Here is a 26,857-nt window from a genome sequence, read left to right on the forward strand (position 1 = left end):
AAAGAGTTGTGTGACTTTCTACATAACGATAGTTTATTTGAGGATTTTCAGTCAGGATTTAGAGTTCATCATAGCACAGAGACAGCTCTGGTTAAAGTTAATAATGACCTTCTGATTGCTTCTGACAATGGACTTGTCTCTGTACTTGTATTATTAGATCTTAGTGCTGCGACACCATTGACCATAATATTCTTTTACAGAGACTTGAGCATCAAATTGGCATTAAAGGAACCGCACTAAACTGGTTTAGGTCATATTTATCAGATCGTTCGCAGTTTGTACATGTTAACGATGAATCTTCAATAAATACTACAGTTAGTCATGGAGTTCCACAAGGTTCTGTACTTGGATCAATATTATTTACTTTATATATGCTCCCTTTAGGCAACATTATTAGGAATCACTCCATTAACTTTCACTGTTATGCAGATGATACGCAGTTATATCTTATTGATCAAGCCCGATGAAATTAATCATTGATTAATCAATGAGCTGCAATTTTCTGATGTTAAACTCAGAAAAAACCCGAAATTCTTGTTCTTGGCCCCAAAAACCTTAGAGACTTACTGTCTAAAGATATAGTTACTCTAGATGGCATTACCTTGGCCTCTAGCACCACTGTCAGGAATCTTGGCGTTATCTTTGATCAGGATTTGTCTTTTAACTTCCACATGAAGTGGACCTCTAGGACTGCCTTCTTTCATTTACGTAATATTACAAAAAATAGACACATACTATCACAGACAGATGTAGAAACACTAATCCATGCATTTGTTACTTCTAGGCTGGATTACTGCAACTCTTTATTATCAGGTTGCCCCAATAAGTCCATTAAAATGCTAATTAATTAATTCAGAACGCTGCAGCACGAGTACTGACAGGAACTAGAAAAAGATTTTTGATAAAGCTTATAGTTAGGGCTGGATCAGGTGAGTCCTGAACCATCCCTTAGTTATGCTGCCATAGGCCTAGACTATCGGGGGATTTCCCATGGTGCACTGAGCTCTTCTCTTCCTCTCTCTTTCTGCACTCATTCATGTCCCATTAATGCATGTTACTAACTTCACTTCTTCCCCCGGAGTTCTTGTGCTTTCTCGTCTCGCAGGTTCTTATCGATCCTGGTGGAGCCTCCTGTTAGATTGCCATTGCCAATACTGTTGTTGCTGTGCGTCTGTCTGTCTGTCTGTCTGTCTGTCTGTCTGTCTGTCTGTCTGTCTCTCTCTCTCTCTCTCTCTCTCTCTCTCTCTCTCTCTCCTCTCTCTCTCTTGCTCTCTCTCTCTCTCTTTCACCCCAACTGGTCGAGGCAGACGACCACCCACCTAGAGCCGAAGGATCTGTCCTTGGTTTCTGCCTTTTAACAGGCAGTTTTTCCTTGCCCTTGTCACCAAGTGCTTGCTCATGGTGGTACTGTTGGGTCTCTGTAAATAATGTTTTAAAGAGTTCGGTCGGGACCTACTCTATTTGAAAAGTGTCCTGAGATAACTTCTGTTACGAATGGCGCTATACAAATAAAATTGAAATGAATTGAATTCACTAAAACAGCTTTAGAGGACAGAGACCTGATATTTAACAGTCAACCTTTCATTGTTTTATTTTGTGCTTCTGAGGAGTTGGTTTTAATTTTTATTAGGTTTTTATGTTGAACTCCTTGTTTTTATTTCTTTAAATAATTTAGGTGGTCGGGGGACAGAAACAGTCTCTATGGGGTTTTGGGTGGGTGACTGCTCTAATGGAAGAGCAGAGAAGTGTGTAAGACAGCAGCTCTGCTTCCTGGTCCCAACTCTGGACTGTCAGGTTTTAGAAATAAACTTTGCCATATTCCTAGATAAGAGAGCCGCTCCATCCAAAGATGGATGGATGCCGTCTCTCCTAATCAGACCAGGTTTTCCCCAAAAAGGCCGCCAGTTATCTATGAAACCCACATTGTTTGCTGGACACCACCTTGACAGCCAGCGTTGGAATGACGACATGTGGCTATACATGTCATCACTGGTCACATTGGGCAGGGGTCCAGAGAAAACTACGGAGTCGACATTGTTTTTGAATAATTACATACCGACTCCACATTAATTTTAGTGACCTCCGAGTGGCGTAATCGGGTGTCATTACCGCCGACGTGAATAACTGACGTGAATCTTACTATATTTATGTTTATCTTTAGCCAGCAGTTTTAAATATTTCCCCAGTAATACAACTTTATCTACAGTCCAGTCAGAGAAACGGAGGGTAACCTATTTTAAAACTTACCCACATGCATAAGAGATATTAAACATTGCCTAAATGTCGCTCCATCGGTCAATTAACAGACACAAAGAAGGACCAATAGTTAGCGTGCAGCCTCACCCTAATCATTTGATTGGATGATTAACTTCCGGTTGAAAACCAATGCCGCGTTCATGTCATATCAGAATTATCGTACGTAATTTTGCGTTCCAAACTTGCAAATATCGTAACGTCAGCATCCATGTCGCAATTACGTCTGAAAATGGAAATGCCTCACATCAGTCCAATGTAGGGAGTTATAATGTCAAACCATATTTTTTTCTAATCCTCACACAACCATCTTTTTCTTTCCGCGACTAAACCGGTATACGTGCTTAGCTGCATCAGATCCATCACACTATACACCAATTGCTCTTACATCTCAGTTAGGGAAAACTATGGAAAAGATGGTAATAGAGAGGTTGATGTATTTCATAGAAAGTAGAGAATAAGTTTCTTCATATCAGAATGGGTTTCGTAAAGGAAGAAATACAATGGACTCAGTATTGTGCGTAGAATCAGAAATAAGAAAAGCACAGACAAATAAAGAGATAGTGGTTGCTGTGTTTTTTGATATAGAAAAAGCGTATGAAATGTTGTGGAAAGAAGGCCTGCTAATCAAACTGGATAAGTTGGGAGTGGGAGGGAAGATGTATAACTGGGTATTAAGCTTCCTGTTTGGGAGGAGGTCAGAGTAGGAAAAGAGTACTCACCAGTAGATATGGTTGAAAATGGAACGCCACAGGGGAGTGTATGCAGTCCAATATTCTTTAACTGTATGATTAATGACATCTTTGAGGAGGTGGGGGGAGGAATAAGTAAATCATTATTTGCTGATGTTGGGGCATTATGGGTATGGGGGAGAAATCTGAAATATCTACAGAAGAAGATGCAGGCAGTGGTTGATACAGTGGAGAAGTGGGCAAATAGGTGGGTATTTAAGTTATCAGTTGCAAAAACACAAGTGATATGTTTTGCAAAACGCCACAAAGAAATATCAATGAAGTTATATGGTGAAACACTGGAGCAAGTTAAAGTAATTCGTTTTTTGGGAGTGCTGTTTGATGAAAAGCTTACCTGGAGGCAGCACATTGAGAAGACAAAAGATAAGTGTAAAAATGTTAATAACATCTTGAGATGCTTATCAGGTCGTGATTGAGGTGCAACCAGGAAGTCTCTATTAAATATATATAAAACCATGATGAGAGCCAGATTAGATTATGGGAGTATTGCATATATGTCAGCAGCTGAAAGTCACCTTAAGAAGCTGGATGTGGAGCAGGCTAAAGGACTCAGGATATGTAGTGGGGCGTTTAAGACCTCCCCAGTTGCAGCTCTGCAAGTTGAGATGGGGGAAGAACCGTTGAGAATAAGAAGGACCAAGCTCATGTTGGCATACTGGGTACATCTGCAGGGCCATAAAAAATCTCATCCAGCAAAGGCCATATTAGAGAATTGCTCAGAGCATGAAAAATCTAACTTCTGGAGATTAGGCTGGGTTGGAAATGTAAAGGCTGAAAGCATTGGTTTATGTGACGTGCAGTATACATCAAATGTTCCTCTACCAGGATTCCTCCTTGGTTGTTCCAGATGCCATCAGTAGATTTTAATATTCAGCAGAAGCTAAAAAAGAAGACAAAACAGGGAGATACTGGAATCATAGTACAAAAGTATATTGAGCAAAATTATTCAAATAGGGTAGTAATATTTACAGATGGATCAAAAGAGCCAGAAAATGGGCACACCGGAGCTGCAATTTACATTCCAGAATTCAAAGTAGCAATTAAGAGGAAAACAACAGATCATGCATCAGTATACACAGTAGAACTCCTGGCTATCACAATTGCACTGAAATGGTTAGGAGGAGACAACAGGGACAATGCACTCATTACGTCAGATAGCTGGGCAGCACTTAGCAGTATCAAAACCATGAAGTCATGCAAGCGAGATCTAATCATGGAGATACATCAAATGTTATACGGCCTTTATAACACAGGGAGGACAGTCTCTTTTATATGGGTTCCTGCTCACGAGGGGGTTGGGGGCAATGAGGATGCAGACATACTCGCTAAACAAACACTCAGGTTACAAACAGTGAATAATATACTATTAGGGAAAGCAGAAGGAAAGACCATCATTAAAACACAAATGCAAAAAGTTTGGCAGGAATATTGGGACATAGATGAGACAGGAAGACACTTTTACAATATACAAAAACAGGTGGGGAAAGGAGGAGTGGTGGGCAGAAGCAGGAAGGAGGAGGAGGTCATTACCCGTCTCAGGTTAGGGCACACAGAGCTTAATAGCACATTATACAGAATTGGAAAACATCCTACTGGTAAATGTAGATTGTGTGACCATCCTGAGTCTGTGCAGCATGTTCTCATGGAATGCAAGGGATGTGAGAAAGAGGAAAGAACTTAAAGCAGCAATGCAAAAGGAAAAAGTGAGCTTCACGGTAGGGAACATGTTTGCAAGGCTTAGAAAGCATTAGGAGATATGTGAAAAAGTACTTTTACTTGAGGAAAACAGGGTTAATGGATAAGATTTAATATAAATATATATTTTATTTATTTATTTATTTATTTTTATTTTCCCTTCTTTATCTGTCATCTAATGTACCACACTCCAGTCCGGTAGGTGGCGGCAATGCACCTATAAGTTGGATGCCAGCCGCCAATCAAATCAAAAGGAAGAAGAAGAAGGTATACGTGCTCATGACGAATACCCTCGCAGGGCGGAAGTAGGAAGCTTTCTCATCTCCACCATCCGTCCCATATCGCTGGAACGCGGCGTAAACAACAGACTCCGTCCAGTTCCAGGCGGAGGAGGAGGAAGAATCAGGGTTCTCATACCTATACGTTAGTTGATATTAGTTACCTTTCTGTAACTAATGTAAAGCTTGGAATCCTTTGATACGAAAATGCGGATGTAGCTTGCTGCTCTTATGGCTTTTTCGCCTGCATGCTCTGAGACAGTGTCGAGATGTTTTCAACCAACATGGAAACAAAAAGAGTGGAGATCCCCTCCAGTGTACTGGACGACCTCTGCAGGTACCATGGCACTTTAACGTACTTTACCATCGTTGTTTGATTGCCATTACGCTTGAATAAAACAGTCTAACTGTATTTGTTTGGTAAGCAGGTGTCCATGTAAGCCAAAAACTAGCGCTCTCTTCTTTGCATGTTTGTAGTTGTGGTTAGCTCAGTTGCTGTTGAAACCTGGTTGCTGCGTGATGCTGTCATGCTACACGCATTTAACGCTGCATTCAATTTTCAGACTACATATACAGGGAGTACAAAAGGGGGAATACAGTTTTTTCAAATTCAGCGAATATATCCTCACGGTGCACTACGTTCTGTGTGCGCACTGAAACAAAGTGGATTGGACCAGGCCACACAATACTAATTTGTTATTCCAGCCAGGATTTCTGTGTCAGGTAACGTTAAATGACTTACCCACAAACATTCAGCTTACTTTCTAGTTTGCCAAAATATGCTGTTGTGATCTTTGCTATAGTAGCAAGAGAATTGTGAGAAACCAGGTTGTGCTTTCTGCTCGTTAGCTGCCGATGTTTAGCGACAGTTTGTTAACCCACAAAATAGTTAATGTTAGTTACATTACATGCTGTGTCGTCGTTCGCACTATATTTTTGTATTTGTCGTGGTATTTTTCCACTACTACTTACCCCACCATTCAGTGATACATTTATACAGTTTTCTCACTACACTGTTGAAAAGTAGTACAAAGGTAAAAAATAATTAAGTATGAGTAAGTACCATTTATTTTTCCAGTATATAATTCAAAATGTAATAAAGAAATAACCCTTTCCTTGTGGTCATTTTATATTAACTATTTATTCATTGATGTTACAGAAAATGGTTCATTTCATGATCTATATTCAACAAATCAAGGTTGTTTTATTGTCATTTACAACACAAGGTTGTAGAATGAAATTAGATATTACCATATCTAGATTTTTATACTAGATATATAAAAAAAAAAAACTGATTAATGAGAATGACTAAATACTAATACTAGCAGCCAGATGAACAAGCTGTATCTGGAGTGGGTGCTTTCTTTAAGTATTCTTTGGGCTCTGCGCAGACACTTCACCTCATGTCCTGGGCCGTGCACATCCCATGCCGGTTTGTGATGTTTCCAGTCAGGATGCTTTCTATCGCTCCTCTGTGAAAGTTAACAATAATGTGGCATGGGAATTTTGCTCTTGAGATTCTTAAGAAGTAATAAGAAATAAGAATAAGAATAAGAAATACAGTCGTTTCTGTACTTTGTTAACCAGGGTGGAGATGTGAGATGATCATGACAGGTTCTCTATAATGTTGATTCCCAGGAGCCTAAAATTGTTGACCTGCTCCACCTCAGCTGTGTCTCTGTCCTTTTTTCCTAAAATCAACAATCAGCTCCTTGGTTTTGCTGACTTTGAGCAGTATGTTGTTTTCTGTCCAGCACTCTGCAAGATTGTTGATTTCTTCCCGATATGATCATCGTTGTTGATGGTGGTGTCATCTGAAAACTTCTCCATGTTAGGGGTTGCAGTCATGAGTGTACAGTTTGAACAGTGAGCACACAGCCATGATGGGTTCTGGCATTGAGCAGTATATTGGAGGAGGCTACCAATCTGATTAATTTGAATGTATTATCATTATCTGGATATGCAATTACCGCTCTAATTCCACACATCATTTAAGTTATATATAACCAGTGAATTGGGAAGCTCTTGACTACAATGAATGAACAAGAATTAAAGGTTGACACTCCTGTGCATCAGAGGACATTTGCATGGATTTAATCTTCCTCAACTTACCCACATTGTGCCGCTGGGCAACTTTTGATTCTCTCTGTAGCATCAGGACGTTTAGTTCACAGTGAGTGGTAGCCTGTTGCATGCCACTCTGTTTGAGTGTATTAAGGACCCACAGCTCCTTTTTGCCACAGAGCCCCCTAGCTTGTTAATGTATCCCTAATTCCGAGTCTCCTCTGTTCCTCCAGTCGGTTCATACTGCACATCCCGAGTGAGGAGAGGGACAACGCTATCCGGGTGTGCTTCCAGATTGAGCTGGCCCACTGGTTCTACCTGGACTTCTGCATGCAGAACATTCCAGGAGCTCCTCACTGTGGAATAAGAGACTTTGCCAAAGCAGATATCCTACATGTGAATCATAATATTGAATCACCATATATGATTTAGTTTACTTTACATAAATGCATTGATGACTGTACAGATTCCAAGGCAAACTATTTTTCAAACCTTCAAATGGATTTTTTAAATTAAAATTTCTTGTTGTAATAACAGCTACCCAAAAGAAATGATCAGTGATTTTATTACAAACTAACATCAGTGGTGGGTTTTTTTCCTCCGAGCAAGAAGCCAAGGGTGGTGCTCATGTTTGTTTGGATAAGACTTTGTTTTCCTTGACAGCTGCAAACTCTTCCATCACTGTCCGTTTCTATTGCCTCACGGAGAGGATGTGCAGAAAGTCCTTGAACAGTGGAAGGAATATAAAATGGGTGTACCTACTTATGGAGCAATCATTCTAGATGAATCACTTGAAAAGGTGAGTTATTTTTTCCTATTCATACACCGCAAGTAATACCTGATGTAGATCTTTTTAAGTAATGTAAATTATATTTCTCATTTATCTTACTTATTTCTGGAGGTGTAACAATTCTTCCAGTCCATGGTCGGAATTGATTTAAAAACAAATTGCACTGTTGGCTATGCCATTGTTGGTATATCCAGCCATTCTATGCCCTGACAACTGTCAGTTACATTTTCAAATTTCCTTTTTAAAAAGATAGACCATGCAAACCTTATTATCATCACTATCTTGTTGCTGCTGTTTACATTACCTCACACGAAAATTCAAAACATGCACTGCCAAATTATTGCCTGGGTGTATATGTGTATATAAAAAACTGTAAATATTTTATTTATTTTGTATGCTAATAACAATTAATTAGGGACCGAGCCAGCGACCGCTGGAGGTCCCTATTGTTTTTGCTCGATTTCTTCTTACCTATTATTTTTAGCCCCCTTTGACTGCATTTTTGCCCCCCTGAACATATACGAAAACTCAATTTTATTTGGCATAATTGTCAGGCCTGGTGAAAATGGGGATATTCTATGCGTCACTTTCGGGTTAGCCACTAGGTGGCGCTACTATCATAAAAAATGCATTTAGGCTAATAACTTTTGCATAGTTTGTCGCACATTCAAAAAACTCATATCCACACTTTCAGTGAATGGAGCTGAATCTCCCCGTATAGGCCACGCCCACTTCCACCTATAATTTTTCTCCGCGAGAGTGCGAAATGTCCATAAACTACTTTTCCGTGTTCCCCCATGCGCTTTGTCCGATTCGCACAAAATCTTTCACGTAGCATCTGAGGACCCTCATAATGAAAAAGTGATTCAAAGAATTTTGATATTTCAAAAAACAGCACGTTATAAAATTAGCACTTCCTGTGGATTTTTCGTCAAAAAAGGAAGTGGACCATTTCTCCACATTGGTATGTCCCATTGACACCAAACTTGTGTCCATAGTTCCACATATTCCACGTTCTTCCTTAGGCATCGTGCACAATTTCAGGCCATCGCCACAAGGTGGCGCTCTTTAAAATGAAGAAGTTTATATCTCTACAACGGTATGTGTGATTAAGATGAAACTTGGTACAATGCTTCCCCATGGCTCCCTGAGGCTCACTAAAAAATGTGTCAACAATCCGCCACTAGGTGGCAGTCTGGTGGCATGGTAAATCACTGTGCGGAGACCGTAATAGTTATGAATATGAAATTCACAGGGCACGTGTAGAGTGGTGCCTGAAGCTCACATACCAAAAATCGTGTTTGCTGTGTTTGTAGCGCCCCTTACAGGATAAAAAAACAGCAGCCCCGGCGCCACGTTTCACCGATTTTTACAAAACTCGGTAGGCACGTGTAACATGCCGGGACGTACAAAAAAGCCTCTTGGACCCATACCCGAAACCCCACAGGAAGTCGGCCATTTTCATTTTCATTTTCACTTTCAGCAAACCTTTCGCGTTGTATTTGAACGAACTCCTCCTAGGGAATTTATCGGATCTGCTACAAAATCTGTGAGTACAGTCAAAAAATGGTACTGATTAAAAGTTGTGCTATTTGTGCTTGTACGTTGAAGGGCGTGTCCGTGGCGTGCCGTCAAAGTTGGCCACTTTGAATTCTGTGGTCATACAAACTGATTGAAAAGTTGAGCTATTTGTGACTGTACATTAAACCGCGTTCCAGTGACAACTTGTCGATTTCAGCAGATTCGCCATAAAATAGTACTCATAACTTCAGTGTGCAATGTGCAATGTCCAATCTCCAATAAACGTCATATATTCTGAAACAGTTTTGCCCTGAACACGTCCTCATAACTTCAGCGTACGTGGTCCAATGTCAATGAAACTTCACGTGTTTGATAACACTCTCGCTTTGAACATGTCTACATGACAACATTCAGACATAGTGATAGCGCCACCTACTGGCAACAGGAAGTAAGCGATGCGTGGCGATTTTGAGCTGAGTTACGTGAAATGACTATGCCGGTGACGACTTGTCGAATTTAGCCGATTTGCCATAAAACAGCACTCATAACTACAGTGTGCAATGTCCAATGTCCAATCTCCAATAAACGTCATATATTCTGAAACAGTCTCGCCTTGAACACGTCCTCATAACTTCAGCGTACGTTGTCCAATCTCAATAAAACTTCACGTTTGATACGAGTCCCACCCTGAACACGTCTACATAACAATATTAAGACATAGTGATAGCGGCACCTACTGGCAACATGAAGTAAGCGCTGCGTGGCAATTTTGAGCTGATTACGTGAAATTTCATGGTTTGGTCCGCACTTGTAACGATGGCACGTGACGCGGCCGCGGTACGCTCCGAGTTGCGTGGAGATCGAGGTCCCGCTCAACGCTGCTTACAGCTTTAATTTAATTATCTTTTTTGTGTGTAGCATGAAGGAACTGCAAACTTTAATTTTGGTATACAACCATGTGTTGTATAATGATACATTTCCTTGATGATGAGAGAAAGAAAGATGACTTCCTATTCCTCGGGATGACTTTCTTCCAGATAAAAGTTTACCTTGGCAGTTATTCCTGCCGGGTAGAGAAGTAGGGAGTTACGGTTAGGCTCAGTTTTTTTTCCTCCCGTAAGGCAACAGAGTGTTAAAGGTTGTTAGTGGTGTTCTTTGTCAACCCCCTCTACTGCCTTCCACTGTCATTGACTAGAGTTAAGTGTGGCACTGAACAAAAAAACTGAACAAATGGTCAATCTTTGCATTGAATAGCCAAATCCAGGTACAGCCCTAGAAGGATACCTTGATTTTTCTGTGATTCTTTGACAATAAGAAAAATGAAAAATATCACCAACCTTTAATTTAATATTTTCACACCAGTAATATTTTTCACCAGTGCACACATAGTGCTATTGCTAAAAACATCTTTCCTCTTTAGGTGCTGCTTGTTCAGGGATACCTTGCCAAGTCAGGCTGGGGCTTTCCAAAGGGGAAAGTTAATGAGGATGAAGCTCCTCATGACTGTGCAGTTCGTGAAGTGAGTTGCATGTTCAACTGTGACCAACTGAAAACATTAAGAGCAATATATAATGCTTGTACTTAATTATAATTAAAAATACTGGTTGTTATCCAGGTGTTGGAGGAAACAGGCTTTGACATTAAAAATCGCATCTGCAAAGACATGTACATAGAGCAGAAAATCACTGATCAGCTAGTGCGTCTGTACATCATACCAGGAGTGTCAAAGGATACCAAGTTCAACCCCAAAACAAGGAAGGAGATCAGGGTAGAAATTCCTTTTTAAACATTTTATCCTCTGATTAAATTATAGCTTTTTGTAGCTGACAAAACATATAATCATCTTCTTCTTTTCTTATAGAACATTGAATGGTTTCCTATTGAGAAGCTCCCATGTCACAGGAACGACATGACCCCAAAGTCTAAACTTGGACTTGCCCCCAACAGGTTTTTCATGGCCATTCCATTCATAAGGTGCGTGTGTGGAATGTTGCCTGTTAATTATTTTCAAGTACATGTATGGAGTCAAAGTTCAACAAAACACCTATAGTACCAGCACTTTTAAAGCTCACTATATAAAATGTTGTATCTCATTTGCTTAATCTGTACAAACACAAATGTAAAAATAACTGTGTGGTTGCCTCAATGTTGTTGAACTTTGTATGTTATAAAAAAGTTATTTAGTTTCATTGTAGTAATTTACTGGTTTTGATGGCACACTTCCTGCTCCATCTGTACAGACCGTTGCGAGAATGGATCAGCAGGCTGAAAGGCGAGTCAACAGACAGCGATGAGGACTTTTCAAACAACGGCAACGCTCCATGCAAACCCTCAGACAATGCTCGGTAAAAACACCTCATCAGTTCTCAGTACAAGTTGGTCACTTCTCTTTTTTGGAAACAAATACAAGCCAGTCCCACACAGATTAATCATCAACTCTGTCCCTCCAGCTCTATTGAGCTTTAGAGTTTCTGTCAGCTTATTGGTTCAGTTTTCCTGCCCACCAAAACGTTCTTATCTTACAACTCTCCAACAGCAGCAGGCTTCCTTTTTACTGGGAAAAAGCTCTGATAAATCTACTGTACACACTGTAAAACCAGCTCTTATATCAGCCAAGTATTTTTTAACCAGATCTCCTTGTATTGAGCAAAAACGTCTACCAGTGGGGTAAGCCATTTTTGCTTGGCTAGAATACTTAAAACTAGCATTAAAATCTAGCCACTGAAAGACCATAATAGGCCATAAATTAGTAAGAATATCAAAAAAAAACAACGTGTGCTTATTACAAGCAATGAAAACTCAGTTATTTAAGATAACTGAGTTTTTTATTTTTGTCATTTTATTGAATTTAATTTCTTGAAACAGCATAATATAAATAAGTGGTTTTGTCTTAAATTAAGGCACCAGAAGCATTCTAATATTTAGCATTTGTTTAATAAAAAACTAAATAGCTACTTAATTTACAACACTGGTACAAGATTACTTTCTTTTAAATTTAGAAGTAGTGCGAGGGGTCTTACTCCTAAAATAAGTAAAAATAATCTTCTTCTGCTGGGATATTATGCAAACCATTGTTGTATCTGATTACTGGTTAAATCTAGCTCCATATTAGCTGTTATATGCTAATATTTATTTATAATATTAGATGTGATATGGTTTCTTGAAACAAGATTACTTTTCTAGTGCAAAACATGTTTGACAAGATTTCTTTTTTCTTGCCAGACTCATTTACACACTAAGTGACTTGCTGGTGAACAGTGGAGCATTAAAAGCTAAAGAGCCAGATATTTTTCTCAAGACTTAATGGAGATCAAAACAGAGCTAAAAGAGTGAATTAGACTTAGGACACAAACACAAGTCCAAATTAAAGCTGCAAGCAGCATTGGGCAGGACCTCGCACTCCACGCAACTAGGGGCACCACGCGCGTCACATGTCGTCGTAACACGTTCGGACCACAACATGAAATTTTCACGTTACCCCACTCCCAAGCTGAGGGAGACCACTCTACGTTGTCACACGTTTCAGACACTGCAAAAGACTTAAGCTTTCATAGAGAGTCTTCACTGCGAAAGGTGGAAATTCAGCGCCACGCCACGGACACACAGTTTGACGCGCAGTAAATATTTGAGTAACTTATGATCACAAATGTGTCTAGATTGCAGTGATGGAATATGAAGTCAATATGATAACATCTGTAGGAGTTAGTTAAAATAGATGCCCTGAAATGCCGGAAATTCAATTCAATTCGATTAAATTTTATTTGTATAGCGCCAATTCATAACAGAAGTTATCTCAGGACACTTTTCAAAAAGAGCAGGTCTAGACCAAACTCTTTGGCATCACAGCTTGACATTAGATTCAAAATGGCCAACTTTGACGGCACACCATGGACACACCCTTCAACGTACAGTCGCAAATAGCATGGCGTTCGTTCAGCTACATTTTTTGACTCTACTGACCAATTTTGAAGTAGATCCGATAAGTCCCCTACGAGGAGTTCATTCAAATAGAAGGCAAGAATTCACCAAAAATGACCACAGAATTCAAAATGGCACCACTTAATGGCGGATTTTTGACACCTTTTTTAAGAAGCCTCAGGGAGCCATGGGCAATCATCGTACCAAGTTTCGTTTTAATCACACGTGCCTATACGGAGATAAACGTTTTCCTTTTCAAGAGCGCCACCTTGTGGCACTGGCCTCAAATTGTTCACGACTGTGCACGATGCCTAAGGAAGACATGGGGAACTAAAGACCCAATGACGAAAAAGCTACAGGAAGTGCTAATTTTATAATTTTTTTTTAAATATCAAAATTCTTCAAATTACTTTTGTTGTCAGGACGGTCCCCAATGCTACGTGAAAAGTTTCGTGCAAATAGGACAAAGCGCGTAGGAGGAACACGAAAGAGTAGTTTTTGGACATTTTTGCGCTCTGGCGGAAAAAATTTCTAGGCGGAAGTGGGCGGGGCCTGCATAGAGAGGTGCACCTCCATTCACCGAACGCGTGGATATAAGGTTTTTGAATGTGCAGCAAACGATCCGGGAGTTATTAGCCTATCAAACTTTGCTTAAAAGTAGCGCCCCCTAGTTGCCTTCCTAGTGGCTGACGTTTGCCAAAATAAAATGGACTTTTCGTATATGTTCATGCAGTCAATGTTCCTAGAAATAATAATAATAATAATTTTAGCAAAAACAATAGGGACCTTGATACTGGCTCGGTCCCTAATTAAAGCTGCAAGCAGCGTTGGGCGGGACCTCGCCATCGACCTACGTCTGGGCCTGCACGGTGGTCGCCCGCCGCAGCCGCGCCACGTCACCTCACGCCCAAGCCCTCATCTCCTTCATGATAGTAGCGCCACCTAGTGTCCGATCCCGAAAGCAACGCATAGAATATCCAATTTTTCACCAGGCCTGACAACATTGCCAAATAGAGACATAAGAAACATAGCAAATAAAATAGCGGTCGCTGGCTCAGTCCCCTATAATTCCTTCCATTACAATACATTACAATAAGGCTTTAAATAGTTGTTGTATATACACTATAAACTGTTTTTGTTGTGTTTTTAGCTGCTTCTGCAGCCCGAAAGTGGTCAAAACATATTGATTAATGGACCTGTACTTGTATAGCCTTTCTAGTCTTCAGACCACTCAAAGCGCTTTTACACTATGTGCCACATTCACCCTTTCACACACATTCAGTGATGGCCAAGCCCATCAAAAAGAAACTGACTCATTCGTACACATTCACACAAGCAGGACCATGGTAGGAGGCACCACCATGATCCATGGGAACCTGCGAGACGAGAAAGCACAAGAACTCCGGGGAAGAAGTGAAGTTAGTAACATGCATTTATGGTACATGAAAGAGTGCAGAAAGAGAGAGAGAGAGAGGAAGAGAGGAGCTCAGTTCACCATGGGAAATCTCCCGATAGTCTAGGCCTAAAGCAGCATAACTAAGGGATGATTCAGGACTCACCTGATCCAGCCCTCACTATAAGCTTTATCAAAGAGGAACGTCTTAAGCCTACTGTTGAATGTGGAGAGGGTGTCTGCCTCCCGAACCACAACTGGAAGCTGGTTCCACAAGAGAGGAGCTTGGTAACTGAAGGCTCTGGCTCCTGTTCTACTTTTTGAGACTATAGGAACCACAAGTAGCCCTGCATTCAGAGAACGCAGTGTTCTAGAGGGGTAATAGGGTACTATGAGCTCTTTAAGATATGAAGGGGCCTGATCATGAAGAGCTTTGTAGGTGAGTTGGAGGATTTTAAATCTTATTTTAAATTTTACAGGGAGCAAGTGCAGAAAAGCTAGTACATGAGAGATGTGATCTCTTTTTGTAGTTCCTGTCAGTACTCGTGCTGCAGCGTTTTGAATTAATTGGAGCATTTTAATGGACTTCTTAATCCAGCCTAGAAGTAACAAATGCATGGATTAGTTTTTCTGCATCCATCTGTGACAGGATGTCTAATTTTTGTAATATTACGTTAATGAAAGAAGGCAGTCCTGGAGGTCTGCTTTATGTGGGAATTAAATGACAAATCCTGATCAAAGATAACTCCAAGATTCCTGAAAGTGCTACTAGAGGCCAAGGTAATGCCATCTAGAGTGTATATATATATATATAGTATACTATATCTTTAGACGGTGAGTCTCTAAGGTTTTTGGGGCCAAGTACAAGAATTTTGTTTAACTTTAATTTTCTGAGTTTAACATCAAAAAATTGGAGCTTATCCAGGATTTTATGTCCTTAAGACATGTTTGTAATTTAGATAATTGATTAATTTCATCGGGCTTGATTGATAGATATAACTGCGTATCATCTGCATAGCAATGAAAGTTAATGGAGTGATTCCTAATAATGTTGCCTAAAGGGAGCATATAGTAAATAGTATTGGTCCAAGTACAGAGCCTTGTGGAACTCCATGACTAACTGTAGTATTTATGGAAGATTCATCGTTAAAATAATAATAATTAATAATAGTAATAATTTTATTATAAAAGAAGCTCATGAAGTCATTGCTACTTTTAGTTAAGTTTATGAGGATATGTGGCTCAATAGAGCTGTGACTCTCTGTCAGCCTGGCTACAGTGCTGAAGAGGAACCTAGGGTTGTTCTTATTTTCTTCTGTTAGTGCTGAGTAATAGGCTCCTCTGGCATTACGGAGGGCCTTTCTATAAGTTTTAAGATTATCATGCCGAATTGAGTGATATTATAATAATTTAGAAGAGCACCAATTCCTTTCCGACTTCCTTGTTTTTTGCTTTCATTGGCGACTTTGGTGGTTGTACCACGGTGCAAGTTTCCTATGTTTTAATATTTTCCTTTTTATAGGAGCGATAGAGTCTAATGTTGATCGTAGTGAGCCTGCAGCACTATCAACAAGATTATCAATTTCGGAGGGATTAAAGTTGTTATAGGACTTGGCATTGAATTAAAACACTGATGGAATCTCCTTAAATTTAGCTACAGCACTGTCAGATAGACATCTGCTGTAGGAAGTTTTGCCTAATGGCTTATAATCTAATAATAGAAGTTCAAAAGTTATCAAATAATGGTCAGATAGAGAAGGATTATGTGGGAAGACTATTAAATGTTCAATATCAATGCCATATGATAGAACAAGGTCAAGAGTGTGATTAAAACAATGAGTTGGTTTATTTACACTCTGACAGAAGCCAGTTGAGTCTATTAATGATATAAATGCGTTACTAAGGCTGTCATTGTTAACATCCACATGAATATTAAAATCACCTACAATAATTACTTTATCTGATTTAAGGACTAAACTTGATAAAAACTCTGAGAATTCAGATATAAAATCAGAGTACGGTCCAGGAGTACACTATAACAAACAGAACTGACTGCAGTGTTTTCCAGTTTGGGTGAGAAAGACTACGAACAAGGCTTTCAAATAAATTATAATTTAGTTTTGGTTTAGGGTCCATTAAAGGCACACTATGCAAGATTTTTACCTTAATATAACAGCTTCGAAGTCATTTCGATGGTAAACGAACTCGTAGTATAGCGAATCATCCCGATAGCAAAGCAGGAGAGGGACGCCGTTGGCAGAACCAGCAATGCAAATCTGAAAGGTGCCGTCCCGCCAAATTAATTAATTAACTAGAACAGGACGGAGACCTAACATTTAACAGTCCACCTTTCATTATTTTATTTTTTGCTACTGAGGAGTTGGTTTTAATTTTATTAGGTTTTTATGTTTAACTCCTCTTGTTTTTATTTCTTTAAATAATTTAGGTGGTCGGGGGACAGACACAGTCTCTATGGGGTTTTGGGTGGGTGACTGTTCTAATGGAAGAGCAGAGAAGTGTGTAAGACAGTAGCTCTGCATCCTGGTCCCAACTCTGGACTGTCAGGTTTTAGAAATAAACTTTGCCATATTCCTAGATAAGGGAGCCGCTCCATCCAAAGAGGGATGGATGCCGTCTCTCCTAATCAGACCAGGTTTTCCCCAAAAAGGCCACCAGTTATCTATGAAGCCCACATCATTTGATGGACACCACCTCGACAGCCAGCGGTGGAATGACGACATGCGGCTATACATGTCATCACTGGTCACATTGGGCAGGGGTCCAGAGAAAACTACAGAGTCAGACATTGTTTTTGCATAATTACACACCGACTCCACATTAATTTTAGTGACCACCGATTGGCGTAATCGGGTGTCATTACCACCGACGTGAATAACAATCGTATTATATTTACGTTTACCTTTAGCCAGCAGTTTTAAATACGATTCGATATTGCCTGCTCTGGCCCCAGGGATACATTTAACTATGGCCGCTGGCTTCGCTAACTTCACGTTTCTGACTATTGAGCTGCCAGTAATCAGAGTTGTTTCCTCAGCAGGTGTGTCGCTGAGTGGGGAAAATGTATTAGAAACATGAATCGGTTTGTTGTGAACTGAGGGCTTCGGCGATTTATTCTTCCTCTGTTCAGTCAGCCGCTTCCTGGCTGCTCGGGATCTACCGGGGGACGGCTAAAGATAATTCTGTGGTGCGGTACCGTTCTTCTAATTCACTAAGCCTCGCCTCCAGCGCAGTAAATGAACTACACTTAATACGTGTACTATTATCAATAAAGAAGGCAGAGGAATAAGTAAACATCTGTCACACTGAGCAAGACAGAGGAGAGGGAGAAGCCATGGTTAAGTGTTTAAATGCTAAAGCAGCTAGTGTGTGTGAACACTTTTTAATTTTTTAGCGAAAAGTCGATAAAAGAAGGAAGTGGCTCCGAGTGCTTAGGTAGAACTAGTCTACGTTTAAATGTTAAGCAGGTAAATAACCGCTGTAACAAGTAAAACGATATTTAGCGTTCACTGGACAGAGCTAAAGCACCAGTGTACACAGAGCAGGAAGTAAACCGTAAATGAGTCAGTATGCTTACCGTAGCACATCAGCACCACATCAGCCATCTAAGAGATGTTTCAGGACTCACCTGAGCCAGCCCTAACTATAAGCTTTATCAAAGAGGAACATCTTAAGCCAATGCAGAGAAGTTAATACAGGAGAAATATGATCTCTTTCTGAATCAATTGTAGCGTCTTAATGGACTTATTGGGGCAGCCTGATAATAAGGAGTTGCAGTAACCCAGCCATGAAGTAAAAAATACATGGAATAGTTTTTTGCTTGTCTGTATCAGGATGTTTTATATTTTTGCAATGTTATGTACAGTAAGTGAAAAAAGGCAGTCCTAGAGGTTTGCTTAATGTGGGAGTTAAAGGACATATCCTGATCAAAGATAGCTCCAATATTCCCGACAGTGGCGCTAGTACAAGAACTTCAGTTTTGTCTGAGTTTAACATCAGAAAATTGCAGGACATTAGACGTTATTTAGATTATTGATTAATTTCATCAGGCTTGATCGATAGATATAACTGGATATCATCTGCATAACAATGAAAGTTAATGGAGTGATTCCTAATAATGTTGCCTAGGGAATCTAGTGTCCTGAGATAACTTCTGTTATGAATTGGTGCTATACAAATAAAATTGAATTGAATTGAACTGAAGCATATATAAAGTGAATAGAATTGGTCCAAGCAAAAAAAAATGTAGTGTTCAGTGAGTATTCATTTTTAACGTGATCAAACTGAGATTGATCTGATAAATAGGTAGTGCCGTTCCTTTAATGCCAATTAGATGCTCAAGTCTCTGTAATAAAATATGATGGTCAATGGTGTCAAATGTAGCACTAAGATCTAACAATACAAGTCCATTGTCTGAAGCAATTAAAAGGTTGTTGATAACTTTCACCAGTGCTGTCTCTGTGCTGTTATGTACTCTAAATCCTGACTGAAAATCCTCAAATAAGCTGTTGCTATGAAGAAAGTCACAACAACAGTAGTTGTAGTAGTACTCGCCAGTTGAAAGTTCTCAAGAATTTTAGAGAGAAAGAGGAGGTTAGAAATGGGTCTATAGTTGGCTAAATGTTATGGCTGATGGGTGTATATTTACGTTATTCCATGTATATGACAATGTAATATACTTTTTTTTATGAATGAATGTGAAAGAAAAATACATTGAGTTATGCTGTAGATTTCAGAACATGACTGGTATTTAAGGGAGACCGGGGTACAGTATGCCAGAAGTAACGTCATTAAACTGCATTATTCTTTACATAATAATTTAATATATATTTAACAATACCCAGTTACTGTTGTAGATTAGCCATCACTAGGATGTTTGTGACTAAAGAAATTTTGGTTTACATCAAGATGCATGAGACTTTCCCTGCCTTCACACAAAACTGACAAAAGAAGGCACTAACATCAGATGTGTCAGACATTCAGTGATGGTTGGTTTTTTGGATTTTGGGTGGGTGGGCTAACAAATGCATTACACTCATCAATACGTCACACAGCAGCAACAGCAGCAACAGTAACATCACATCAAGTTACAGCAACAACATTGTATACTTTGTTATAGCAAGTGCTCTACGGCAACACTGGGGAGACATACCCAAAGGAATGGCCTGATTCCAAAAATATCTCTCTCTTTCTCTCTCCTCTGTACACATCAGCACTTGCCAGTTGTGCTACAACAACATTATAGAAAACTACCAGCAACAATTTGCAGCACCATGTACCAAAAATAAATGTACAAAACCAAAGCAAAAGTAACAGTATCTGTAGAAAAGAGAGTTGTTTTAGAGCTGGGCATGCCTTATTTAAAAAGCAGCTCACATCAATGGCCTCTCTGCGTTTCAGCGGCTGCAGCTGTTTCCGCATCTGGATGTGGCTGGTTGTCATGTGTGGTCAGCGTGTACTTCAGTTCAGATATGGAGCATGAAAAATTCTCCAGGGCCTGTCTCGTTTTGAGAGAATCTGTGGTCTTAGACGTGTACTTTGCAACCTGTGTGTTTGACAGGTGATGGGCTAATTGCCTGTCTAAAAAAGAGAACTGGTTGCCGCTGGATTGAAGTGGGAGATTAATTGGACCCCGGCAGGGCAAGCTCATGTCCCCCTCAAAATTTAATACAGTCCACAATCCGTGATAGTGAATGCCTGTTTTCCTTTACCAGCTCGTTGTGTCTCTGTACAGCGATGCGGTGACCCTCATTAAGCTGACAGGCGATGTTCACTTTACCCAGCAATGACAACTTTACGCCAGTTCCAATGTGGCTCGTGCTGCATTTGTGTTTACTAATTTTGTCGGATAAATGTTTCAAATCCACAATTCCTTGTTGGGTCCAAGCCGTGTCTCCTCCAAAAAGCAAACAGAAAAGTGAATTCCTGGCTACACTAGCTGTTAGCCAGTCCGTTCGCTGAAACCACGTAACACAAAATTACGATTTTGTAGCTTGTCCTTCTGTGTTATTTGAACATCGCTTGGATGATGTGTCCCCAATCTCTGTACTTCCAATTTTTTTTGAAAAAAGAAAGAAAATTGATAAGAAAGTAAATAATCCACCACGTTCATGTTCATGCTAACGCCCGCCATTACTACAGTTGTTCACTTCCCTCTCTCCACGTTCTACTACGAACTAGCCTCACTGTACAGTGGCTACTGCGCTGTGATTGGTTGAAGGTCACTGTAATGTAGCTTCTGCACTGTGATTGGTCAAAGGTCACTGTACTGTAGCTACTGTGCTGTGATTGGTCGAAGGTCACTGTACTGTAGCTACTGTGCTGTGATTGGTCGAAGGTCACTGGCCTTTGGGCTGAATGAATTTAGCCCAAATGGTGGCGTGTAACGACACCTGTCAATCAAAATTGAAAAGAAGCTTAGGCTACTGTGCTTGGGCTGTAAAAATTAAGCCCATTCACAGGAAAAACCCAAGATATATCATGTATCCTGGTTTTTTTCTGTCACTGTCGCTGTTACTGCTCTAGGTTCCACCAGAATTCTAAACAATATGTTCTAAGGTTTTTAATAATAGTTTTTCATCTTTACTGTAAAAGATGGTATATACATATATATCAGCCGTCCCTGCAGACATTTGTTGTTTGCCAATTGATGATGCAGATTATCTTAAAATTCTAGATAATTGGCCAATTAATCTCTCATGGTCTAAGAGCGACTGCCCTCACACACATTGAAAGTAACAACACCTACATCAGAATGCTGTTTGTTAATTTCAGCTCAGCTTTCAACACAAATTGCCCCCATGCAAATGTAGCACTCTTGGCTTCTGGGGTACTGACAGTTGACCAGCCACCTTGCACAGTACAAAATATCCACTTACTTACCCTTTCTTACATCTCTTAGGTCAAAATCCCGTCGCCTTCCAGGTCCTGATGCATTTACAGGAGACAGCTGGGCAAAACACAAGCAGCAGAAGGCTCTGGGCCAGCTGAGCCAGTGTGAGCTGAATCAGGTTAGTAAAGATAAGATCACTCTGCTACAGTTAACAGCTACAGTTACTTATGTAACAGCAGCATCATACAATAAGGCTACATTTGTTGGCTAGACTGAGTAAAACAATGACTGACTTCTTCCAGGTTTGTTGGTTCAACCAATGGACAAGCAGGTCTATTCATAAAAATAAATAAAGTTAGTATTCAGGGTCCCTGGGATTCTTGTTAATGCTATCACTGCATAGCTGCAGTGATGAGGGTCAAGCTGTACCACATTTTCCCTGAAGGATGAGATTAGACATATTTCCCAGGGTCAGACTGGCTGTGTCTCCTCATAGAGGTAGTGCAAGGTTCTAGGTGGGATCATGTGTGATTCAAGGTGAGCTAGGTAAGCTTAGACTTTGTTTTGAACCAGATCTTTGCATATGCTTAACTGGTTTGGCATTGCACTGTGCTTCGATTGTAAGGCAGATTCTCCTCGGCTGCTGTGTAAGTCATCAAGGTCTCTTGAAATCTTCTTTGAGTGCAAGTTTTTTCTTTTCATCTGAGTTTTTCCATTACACTCATGTAATCCTTATTGTCACATTTGTTCTTATCTATATCTTCAAAAGACTTATAGCTTAAAAGCCTTGAATTTACATGATAATTTTATACAGGAAAGCTTTTAAGTTCTGAAGTCTGTTAAGCTAAGGATTGTGTGAATAGTTAATTTTTCTAGTTTTCTCCATCTGATGATGTTGTTACAGGAGAGACACAGCACTTCACCAGCCATGTCAGTAGTCAAAACATTTCATGACGACCTCTCTGTCAATTTTGAAATTGAGGAAAGCCTTGAAGGACAGCAGGTGCTCACATAGCTGTGGTAATCGTTGGAGCTGTTTTCTGTGGACTGCAGCATTTGTTAATGATGTATACATGATAGACTGTAACATAACTGGTGGAGAGAGATTTGACCAGCAATGGACAAATGAATTAGAGAATAGACTAGCTCTGTAGTCAATAGAAGAAGAACTGTAAATACAACTGAAATGTACTGGTCCATATTATAAACTTAAAGAGATATCAACATGTCATCACAGGTGGTCTTTGTTAATGGTAAATGGACTGTAGTTGTATAGCACCTTGCTAGTCTTCCGACCACTCAAGCGCTTTTACACTACATGCCACATTCGCCCTTTCACACACATTTACACAGCGATGGTAAAGCCCATCAAAAAGAAACTAACTCAATCATGCACATTCACACACTGATGACGGGGAGCAATTTGGGATTCATTAACTTGCTCAAGGACACTTCAACATGCAGGGGGAAGGACCCGGGGATCGAACCAACAGCCTTTACCAATGATACTAATTAAGGTTCTGTTCCATTTATTAGTGTAGCAGAGCCTTTCCAGTGTGCCAACGTGCACAGTGGCAGCACCCTGACTCTGTTTTCCATGAATAGAACATCAATTCATATCACCTTAGAATGAGCCTACAGACACTGCGGGTCACCTTCCATGGAGTCTACCATGTTGATCTGCCATGTTTCTACAGTAGCCCTGAAGGGACAAACCAAACAATGACTCTAGATAGGAGCATTGTTTCTCACTGTAGTTTCTCCTTCGCACTTAGAAGGGGAGGGCGAGGAGACAGGGTTGTGATCTGCAACTACACCACTAGATGCCACTAGATCCTACACATTGAACCTTTTAAGTGCAGGTTCAGCCTGCTTTACTGATACAGCCCCTTAATAGAAGCTGTCAGTGGCTTGAGAGTAGTTACATCAGTTACCTCATAACCTCTGTTCTTTGCTTTGTAGAACCCAACTTTGAAAGGCAATGGGAAGAAGTGTCAGGACTCACCTTATACAAAGAAAGGGGCCAATGACAGTGGAGCCAGTAACCAGCAGGTGAAAACCATATTAGTAAGTACAAAACCATATTTTACCTCTCATGCTGTTTTTACTTTAGTAAGATCACATGTGATACTGACCAACATTCAAAAAGTGAAATTGACATTCTGAACTATTTTTGCACTTATTCGAGTTTTACAATTACAAAGTGTACTCTTATAATATTTCTACAGAAAGAAGATAAAAGAATTCAACCCAGAAGACTACAAGACAGTTTTGAGAGAGGTATGGTTTGCATTGTTACCATGTCTAACTTTGAGGTCGTACCCATTCTGCTAATATATATGTATATAAACTAAATATATATAACTATAAAATACTTTCACCGCTGCACTGTAACTGCTGTGACATCATTAATACTTCCTTTAATACTGGATATCTACCGAGTCTGATTTGATCAACTGATCGACTTGGAGCAACTGCTAAAACTGACGTGACGCGATCCACTAGAGAGATCTATCTTGTCTCCCTCTGCTGGATTTGTTGGAACTACAGAAACTCAGTCCACTTGCAATTGTACAGTGGTATTACAGACTGATGCTTCTTTTGGCAAGTACAGACATCTAGTTACACTTGGAGTGAAAAGTTGATTAACAATAGTTGATATGATCTGCCACAGGCAACGTTTGCTGTTTTAACCAGCCAAAGAAATCTGGCTACAAATGATCAAAAAAGTTGGCTGATCGTGATTAGCATGATCGCTTAGTGAATCAGTCCATTCTGCCAACCTCATTGTCTGAACCAGTGTGACCAATTTGTTTTCCATTCACACACTTACTAATTTTCACTTGGATATGCAGCAGAATGTCATTTGGCAATACATATAGGAAAACAGGAAAACCAAGTTCAGTGAAACTATATTTGAGCTTACAGTATGTGGTGTATGTATGTTGAGTTGAAAAGCTGTTGGAGGAATTTTCTTGAAAGAGCTGGTCCATTTAAACCCAGGAAAATATTCAGTCACTTTGCTATTATTATGTTAAATTGTAAGCTTGGCTCTAGACAACTTTGAAGTCCAGCTGAAGCGGAAATCAGAGAGCTTACTTCCGCACAGGCAGATAAGGTGGGACATGTAGCTGTAGCCAATAGCATTGTGTGTTTTTCCCCCCAGTCCAGTAGCTGTAGCGGTCCTATTAGCTGACTCTGCCGGGACTGAAAACTTCCTGTCAAAAACACTTCCAAACCACTGAATGCAGTATCCAATGCAGACAGAGGACAGTTTGACAACAGTGAATAAAGTACTGAGGTGTTTTTATTGCCGGTTTGGCTCCTGACACCCTGGGGATAAGTTGGCTAATGTTACCTACATAAGATAACAGCATCTAACATTACTGTTTGTGACAATTTTCTTTTAGCAACTAGTCTATCCGGAAACTCCCCTCTATAAATCACTCTGTACCACTGTCGTCAAACTGGCCTCTGTCTGTCTCAGAGGCTGTGTGAGCTCCATTAAATAAGATCCAGTTTCACCCAAATCAGTCAAAGTTTATACAAGTGAAGTGAACACTGTGTTTTGAATTCATTAATTAATTGAATTAAATTAACGTACCACGTGAACACTTTCCAGGAGACTATGAGGACATTGTGGGAAAAATAGGGGGCCCATCAAATAATCAGTAAATGGTAATCAATTGCCATTGCTGCTATATGAAAACACATATGGGCAGCAGTTGTGGTACAAAAAGTGCACATTTAATTGTATGCTGGGACAACAGCAAACCAAATTGGGAATAAAAATACTGTTCACAATAGCTTCAGACCTTGGTAAGATTAAAGACTGAGTGAGCATCGTCCACAAATGAAACATGTAATGAGCTTTTCTTTTCACAGATATGGCTCCATGCAGCTCCAACGAATACCACAGCAAAGTCTGTGAGCACCTGCTGTCCTCCAAGGCTTTCCTCAATTTTAAATTTGACAGAGAGGCCATCATGAAATGTTTTGACTACTGACGAAGTGCTGTGTTTCTCCTGTAACAACATCAAACTATGGCCTCTGACACTTTTTACCTTATAGTCCAGTCAAGGATGTTACCAATTAATTTTTGAATACCTAAATTCATGATTCAATCTGCAGGCGAAAACCCATAGACAAGAGAAACTGCTCAGGTTAACAATTAGTCTTTTAAAGGCAAAAGATCAAGAGTTTTGAGAACATTATCAGTTCAAAGCACATGTGAGGTGTCTGTGAAAAGCACATACTTTCAGCTGTGTTATTTTAGTGAATTTGGGCCATAATCCAGTGTTACATTTATCATGTTAAATATTGATTTTAAAATTTAATAATTTAGGCAATGATCATTTCCTTCATTCTTCAGAAAGGTGGGTATTAACAGTGTTATTGGCTTTATGTATTAACAGTGTTACTGGCTGTATTACCAAAATTGTATCCATAAAAGTAGAATGTAATGGAAAATTAATCTGTGGTATGGAAGTCTATTCATTTCCACCATATATGTGAAAATTTGATTTTAACATTTTAAATTTGCCATACATCATGCACACACAAATGGGAAAATTATATTTCAGTTTGATTAAATATTTTAATCCTAATATATTTTCAGCCACAGGACTTTCATACATTGTTGTGGTGTTTCCACTTGTGTATGGTTTCAGCAGTCTTGTAATCAAAAGCTGTTCTGTCCTGCAGACTAAAGGGTTTACAGATTTAAATTCCTGTTAAGATTTCCACAATCATATTCTTCATTATCTATACTACTATAAACTTGCAGACTCTTGGGCTATGGACCATGATGGAGTACCACTGTGTTAAAGTACTGTGAACATAAGTTATTCTCAAAAACATTACAAATGACTCTTACAAAGGGCCACATTAAGGGGTTTCCAGCAACTAGAGTTGAAAACAAGCTAATTTCATAGAATCAGTTACTGTTTTAGAAGTCTTTAAAGTTCAACCCACAGTCTAAAAATTTATATTTTCTCCATAATATCGTATACATGTATTTTTTTGGAATGTTTGTCACTGGGGGTTCTTGTACAGTGATCTGTAGTTGTCATTTGGCTTTAGTGGTGTTTTGAAATAAAATGTGAATATTAATAAAGTTGTTTTTTCACTCTCTGCTGTTGACTTGTTATAATATTGACATTAGTTTTAAATATACATTATGTCAAACATTTCAGAGTTTTTTTTATATTGTAAAATTGTCTACTTTTTTACTAATCTACATGCCAGTATTCAGTCATAGTGACAACTAATACTGGCAACAGGAAGAGATGTTTTATATTTAGGTCTGTTCCTCCTTACAGGTTCATCAGATCAGCTTTATTT

At 39.6% G+C, this 26,857-nt stretch overlaps 1 protein-coding gene across 1 annotated transcript; it reads left to right on the forward strand.

Annotated features, from left to right (window-relative positions):
• Nucleotides 1–1,308: 1,308 nt before the first annotated feature.
• dcp2 (decapping mRNA 2) lies at nt 1,309–26,647 on the forward strand. The gene is made up of 11 exons (XM_051412348.1): nt 1,309–5,315; nt 7,276–7,427; nt 7,714–7,841; nt 10,774–10,872; nt 10,969–11,121; nt 11,215–11,327; nt 11,594–11,698; nt 21,584–21,692; nt 23,477–23,581; nt 23,743–23,794; nt 25,400–26,647. Exons 1-11 carry the CDS (start codon nt 5,248–5,250, stop codon nt 25,519–25,521), a joined length of 1,206 nt encoding a protein of 401 aa, XP_051268308.1. The 5' UTR covers nt 1,309–5,247; the 3' UTR covers nt 25,522–26,647.
• The last annotated feature ends 210 nt before the right edge of the window (nt 26,648–26,857 follow it).

The sequence above is a fragment of the Dicentrarchus labrax genome, unplaced genomic scaffold, assembly GCF_905237075.1.
Source record: "Dicentrarchus labrax unplaced genomic scaffold, dlabrax2021, whole genome shotgun sequence".
In the NCBI taxonomy this organism is placed as follows: Eukaryota; Metazoa; Chordata; class Actinopteri; family Moronidae; genus Dicentrarchus; species Dicentrarchus labrax.